This window comes from Chrysochloris asiatica, unplaced genomic scaffold (assembly GCF_000296735.1).
Source record: "Chrysochloris asiatica unplaced genomic scaffold, ChrAsi1.0 scaffold00213, whole genome shotgun sequence".
Classification (NCBI taxonomy): Eukaryota; Metazoa; Chordata; class Mammalia; order Afrosoricida; family Chrysochloridae; genus Chrysochloris; species Chrysochloris asiatica.
This window is the reverse complement of record NW_006408731.1, coordinates 3,790,626-3,797,113: the sequence shown is the minus strand read 5'-3', so window position 1 is coordinate 3,797,113 and position 6,488 is coordinate 3,790,626. Positions and strand designations below refer to the sequence as shown.

The 6,488-nt window shown below is 40.2% G+C and overlaps 1 protein-coding gene across 1 annotated transcript in view; it reads left to right on the top strand.

Annotated features, from left to right (window-relative positions):
• LOC102831556 (putative small intestine sodium-dependent phosphate transport protein-like) overlaps positions 1-6,488 on the top strand; it is a 37,610-nt gene that overhangs the window by 2,782 nt on the left and 28,340 nt on the right. The window contains exon 3 of the mRNA XM_006872885.1: positions 1,863-2,068. Coding sequence (XP_006872947.1) covers positions 1,863-2,068 — 206 coding nt within the window. The remainder of the gene's footprint in view (positions 1-1,862; positions 2,069-6,488) is intronic.

Sequence of the window (6,488 nt, the reverse complement as noted above, 5' to 3'; positions counted from 1 at the left end):
AAGTTATTCTAAAACACTGAATTATGCTCATAAGGAAACTGTACATAGACTAAGAGGTAGTCATTTAAGCAGAATAAGGGGATACCGAATGGTTTAAAATCAGGAAAAATGTGTGCCAAAGTTGTATCTTTTCAATCTGTTTTCTGAGGTAATAGTACGAGATGGTGGGTTATATGAAGAAGGATGTGGCACCGGATTGTAGAAAGACTCATTAACAACTTGCTATATGCAGATGACACAACCTTGTTTGCTAGAATCAAAGAAGACTTGAAATATTGATGAAGTTTAAAGACCACAGTCTTCAGTATGGATTGGACCTCAATGTAAAGAATACAAAAATCCTCACAACTGGGTCTATAAATAACATCATGATAAATGGAGAAAAGTTTGAAGTTGTCAACAACTTTATTTTTCTTGGATCCATAAGTCAAGAAATAAAACGATGTATTGCATTAGGAAAACCTGTTGCAAAAGACCTTTTCAGACTTCTGGTGTGGTGTTGTAGGATAAGTGCAGAAATGCAAGGTCAGTTTAAACAGCAAGGTTGACAGTTCAAACTCACCAGTCATTCCTCAGGAACCCTATACTGGGTCGCTGTGAATCTGAACCGACTTAATGGCACTTAACAACAACAACAGACTAAAGATGTCTGTGTGAGGACTAAGGTGTTCCTGACCCAAGCCATGGTATTTTCAGTTGCCTCATATTGTATGTGATAGTTGGACAATGAAATAAGGAAAACTGTAGAAGAATTGATGCATTTGAATTATGGTGTTGGAGAAGAATATTTGAAGATGGACTTCAAGAAGAACAAACAAATCTGAGTTAGAAAAAGTACAACCAAAATGCTCCTTAGAATCAAGGATGGTGAGACTTTCTCTCTTGTTTTCTGAACATGTCAAGAGGCACAAATCCTTTAAGGTTCTTATGACTTAATATGAGTTGCTATCATAACTAATTGTGATTGTTACAACTGTAAAGGTAGAAGTTTTGTAACATAAAAGGGGGTGTTGTTAATCGTACATTACAGAAAGAGAGGACCCTAGGACCATCAAGGGAGAAGAGCATGAGTGGAATGTGGGATCCTATCCAGTGTAGCATTGACACCAGAGACTGAAGCAGAGATGATTACATGGAGAGAGCAGCTGAGGACTCTAGACTCGTGGGAAAAGAAAGGCTGTGTGCTGGAAGCCAGGAGGCAGGCTTGCAGAACGTACCCTTTGGTTGTTTAAATGACTATCAAAACAAAACAAGAAACAGAGGGAATAGAAGCAAACACTGTTGAATGATGATGCATGGAGGGGATTGTAATCATTGCAATTAAACGATGCGTGTAAAACTGGTGTTCTCCCATGTAAACTATCACTCATACTCAATTCACAATAAAAACTTTAAAAAAAAAAAAGAAAAAGAAAAAGAAAAGAGGAACCAATCCTTGGAGTAGCATATCATGCTTGGTAAAGTGGAGGATCAACAAAAAAGAGGAAGACCTCCAGGGAGGTGGATTGACACATGGCAGGAACCATTGTGAGTCTGATGCAGGACTAGGCAGTGTTTTATTCTGTTGTGCATAGGGTCATCATGAATTAGAAATAGCGCAAGGACCCTAAGAACAACATTATTGAACCTTAGCCTACTCTGCCCAAATGCTTGCTCTGGTTCACTTCATACATTCTTAAATTTCTGCTTATGCTACCTCCTCCCTCACCTCTCAGGGAAATGTGTATCCACCAAACATGGACAGAGCAGGGTCTGCACTCCCTGTGTTTCTGATTCACAGATACCAGTCTTCTCCCAATCTGGACTTAGGGAAGGTAGGAGAAGAACATTCTGACTGTAATACTTTTGCCTTATCATTTTAGGATTTTGTTCTAACCGACATGGTCTGGCCTTCATCTTGATGCTCTGTAATTTTGCAACTGGCACCCAAAAAATCACCCTGAGCATTGTCATCCAGGCTATGGTGAACCACACAACCCCACCCAACCACTCCAATGCCTCAACAGAAATGTCCTTCACTGACTCTCAGGACTACTGGAATGAAACTCTAAAGGAATTCAAGGAGTTGGTGAGATTAATGATACTCTTTCTTAATGTATTCTTTCTTTCTCTAATCTGATATGAATGAATGGATTCTCATTTCAAAATATGTGATTTATTTAATCATACAATACTTGATGAGACTTTATGATGACACAGGAACAATGCAAGGAATATAACTCATATGAAATAAGATTATGCAAAAAATTGCACCTACCAACCCTCTATTCAGCTGGGTTCAGTGGTCACACAGAACTCAGACACCGTAGTCACCATAGTCATCATTATGGGGTTTATTAGGGAAGTCAACAAGTTACAATTCAAAATAAAAAATGTTCAGGGCACAGTTCTTCCAGTCAGGGTGGTCCTGCTCAGCTGTGACCATAGTCAAGTCTCTCTCTGGTCTTCAGTCTCTTGGCCTGATCTTTACCAGCACCAATAATATTACAAAGCTCATTTTGGGCTGCTGATAAATGTCTAAAGATTCCACAATAAGTCTCAGTCCAAAGGCACTCAGCTCTAGCTCTATGAGTCAGTAAACCTAGCTTCTCAATTAAGTACCTAGGGGCACCCTACTCCACAAACAAGCCTCCTGACCAAAGGAGCTTAGCTTTACTTGCTCTGTGGACCAGGAAGTCCACCACTCTGTCTCATGCGCTGACTCTTTTGGTTCTGTTACTACTGCTCCTCTTCAACTCTTCAGTTATTCCTTGTATTTAACAACTCTCTGTCCCTGTGTTAAGGAGGTTCAGTGCTGAAGGGTCTTAAGAACCAAAGGACAAGTTCCATTCCTGGCACTTCTTTTTGATGGTAGTGATAGCCCTCTCCTGCTTCTGAGATGACTCATTTTGTACCCGGCAGAATGGCAACATTGATCGTTCCAAATTAGCCTTATTAAAAATCATTCACAACTGGATCATATAATCTATCAGCATGCTCCTTCGATTTCTCTTACCCAGACCCATCAAAAAAGGTTGTTTGGTGGGAGTTTGCTAAGAATGTGGCTAGTTGTTGTGAAGTGTCATTGAATTGGTTCCGATTCATAGAGACACTGTATAGAGTTTCTGAGGAGTTACTGGTGGGTTTGAACCACTGACCTTGTGATCCATTGCTTATCCTACAGTGCCACTCCAGGACACCAGAATATGGCTGGAAGAGACATTAAATATTTCATTCCATCACAGGCCGCCTGCTTGCTCGTCTAGCCATTGTTCCTTTATACATGATGGATTAACTTTCTCCATATCATTTTGACCATAAGCATATCCATGAAAGCTTGTAAGTTATCCACTTCATGCCTATGTTTTCCCTCATTTTAGATATTCAGTTTCTAAATTTCCTGTTAGAAAAGAAAGAAGGAAAAGACCAAAATGCATATCTGCAGAGACTCTGAAACTTGCTCTCCATCATAAAGATGGTAAAGCAAAAAGAAGAAATGAAGAGGTAAGAGAGCTGAATGTTGTTGTTTTGTGCCGTGGAGTCAGTTCCAACTCATAGCAACCCTAGACAGGGTTTTCGAGGCTCAGAGCTGAATAGAAAGTTTCAAAGGGCAGCTTGAGTAGACAAAGTCAAATACTATAATGAAATGTGAAAAGATTTAGAGTTGGAAAACCAAAAGGCAACAAAACGCTCAGCATTTCTCAAGCTGAAGGAACTGAAGAAAAAACTCAAGCCTCGACTTGAAATATTGAAGGAGTCTATGGACAAAGTCTTAAATGATGCAGAAAGCACCAAAATAAGATGGAAAGAATACACAGAGTCACTGTACTAGAAAGATATGGCTGATGTTCAACCATTTAAAGAGGTAGCATATGATCAAGAGCCAATGATACTGAAGGAAGAATTCCTAGATGCATTGAAGGCATTGGCAAAGAACAAGGCTTCAGGAATTGATGGAATACAAATTGAAATCTTTCAATCAATTGATGATGCACTAGAGGCACTCACTCACTCACTATGGGAAGGTATTTGGGAGACAGCTACCTAGTCAACTGATTGGAAGAGAGCTATATTTATGCCCATTTCAAAGAGAGGTGACTTAATAGAATGCAGAATTCATCAAACAATATAATTAATATTGTATGCAAGTATAATTCTGTTAGAGAAAATCCAGAACCAGCTGCAGCAGTATATTGACAGGGAACTGCCAGAGATTCAAGCTGTATTCATTCAGATGAGGATATGGGAACAAGGGATATTATTGCTGACATCAGAAGGATATTGGCTGAAAGCAGAGAATATCAGAAAGATGCTTATTTGTGCTTTATTGACTATGCAAAGGCTTTCAATTGTGTGGATAATAACAAGCTATGGACAACATTGCAGAGAATGAGCATTCTGGAACACTTAATTGTGCTCATGAGAACAAAACAGGGGAACACTGGTTTAAAAACAGGAAAGATGTACACCAGGGTTGTATTTCACCATGCTAATTCAATCTGTATGCTGAGCAAACAATCCGAGAAACTGAGAACATATGAAGAAGAACATGGCATCAGGATTGGGGGATGATTCAGTAACAACCTGTGATATGCAGATGATACAACCTTGTTTACTGAAAGGGAAGAGGACTTGAAGTACTTACTGATGAAGATCAAAGACCACAGCTACACCTCAATGTAAACAAAACGAAAATCCTCACCCCTGGACCAATAAATAACACCCATATAAATGGAGGAAAGATTAAAGTTGTCAATGAATTTATTTTGTTCAAATCACCATCAACACTCATAGCAGCAGCAGTCGAGCAATCAAATCTACTGTACAAGACCTCTTTAACATGTTAGAAAGCAAAGATGTCAGTTTGAGGACTAAGGTGCACCTGAGCCAAGCCATGGTATACCTCAGTGTAGTGGGTATTAGTTGGACCTCAAGGTCAGTAGTTCAAAACTACCATCTTCCATAGGAGAAAGATGAGGTTTTTCTGTTCCCATAAAGATTTACAACTCCAGGAACCCTATGCAGGGTTGTTATTCATTGGAACTGACTCCGTGGCACATAACCAACCAAACCAACCAATGCATGTAAAAGTTGAACAATGAATAAAGAAGACTGTAGAAGAATTGATGCATTTGAGTTACAGTGTTGGAGAAGAATATTAAAAATATCATGGACCAACAAAGGAACAAACAAATCTGTGTAGGAAGAAGTACAACCAGAATGCTCCTTAAAAGTCAGGATGGCCAGACTTTAACTCTCATACTTTGGACATATTATCAAGAGGGGCCAGTCCCTGGAGAAGGACATCATGCTTGGTAAAGTGGAGGGTCAGAGAAAAAGAGACAGACCCCCAAAAGAGATGAATTGACACAGTGGCAGCAGCAGTATATCAATGACTGTGAGGTTGGCGCAGGCTCTGGCAGTGTTTCATTTTGTTATGCATAAGGTCACTGTGAGTTGGTACTGACTCAACTGCACCTAACAACAACAATCTACCTTCTACTCTGAGGAGAGAAGCATGTTCTTTGATATGAAGAATCTTTATTCTGGATGGAACTTTGAGCAGCTTCATCCAAAAGTAAAGCCCATTGCAGGGCAAGTAATCAAGTTTGCAGCAATTTACACCAGCTCACCATTTAGTTGGGTCTGGCCATCTAGCAAGGACACATGAGTATCAGCTGCCAGCTTGGGATTCCATATACATCTCCCTGCAGTTCAGACCAGCTGGTCCCTTCTCTCTTTCAGTCCTAAGCCCCTGGGCCATGTAGCTGATGGTAGGCTCAGGAATCCTCATAACTCTCTAAATTTCAGAGCAGCCAGTCTTTCCTCTTCTCTCTTATTTCTAGTCTCTGTGGACCAAGTCAATGTGTGCCAATGGAACAGGTCCAGACTCAGCCCATCTCTTCATTTCTGTTCAAAAAATGGATCCATGTGGTCAACACAACAAGCATACTATGCTTTCTGTTCACCGGTGCCCTTACTTTCAGTCCTAGAAAAGGGATTTTCTCTGATGGTCATAGACTTCTAGTCCTTCAAGAATTTTAAATTTCTAATAACTTGCTGGAAATATAAGACAAAACAAAACAAAATGAAAATCCTCCCCCCCCCCCGCCCCCACCGTAGATATTTCCCTCACAGGTAAATCTCCTGTTCTCTTATTAGTTCTGGGTGAGGGGTAGGGGGACATGTAAAACCCCATAATCTACAGAGGCTTAAAACAAAAGGCCTGTTTCTTTCTGGAAATTTTGTTTCCATTTAAACCGCCATAATCTACATAGGCTTTAAACAAAAGGCCTGTTTCTTTCTGGAAATGTTGAATTCCCTTTTAGCATATCAGTGTAGGCTGAAGTCAGCCTTACAAGTTCTCTGTAATCAGGATACACAAAAACTATTTTCATCACACATATGCATATGGCCTTGGGCATCTGGCTGGCAGGGTGGATCAAGTAGGCCCAGGCCACCATCAGTCATCTTGCTTAACCAATCTGGCTTTTGCCCCAGGTGACTAT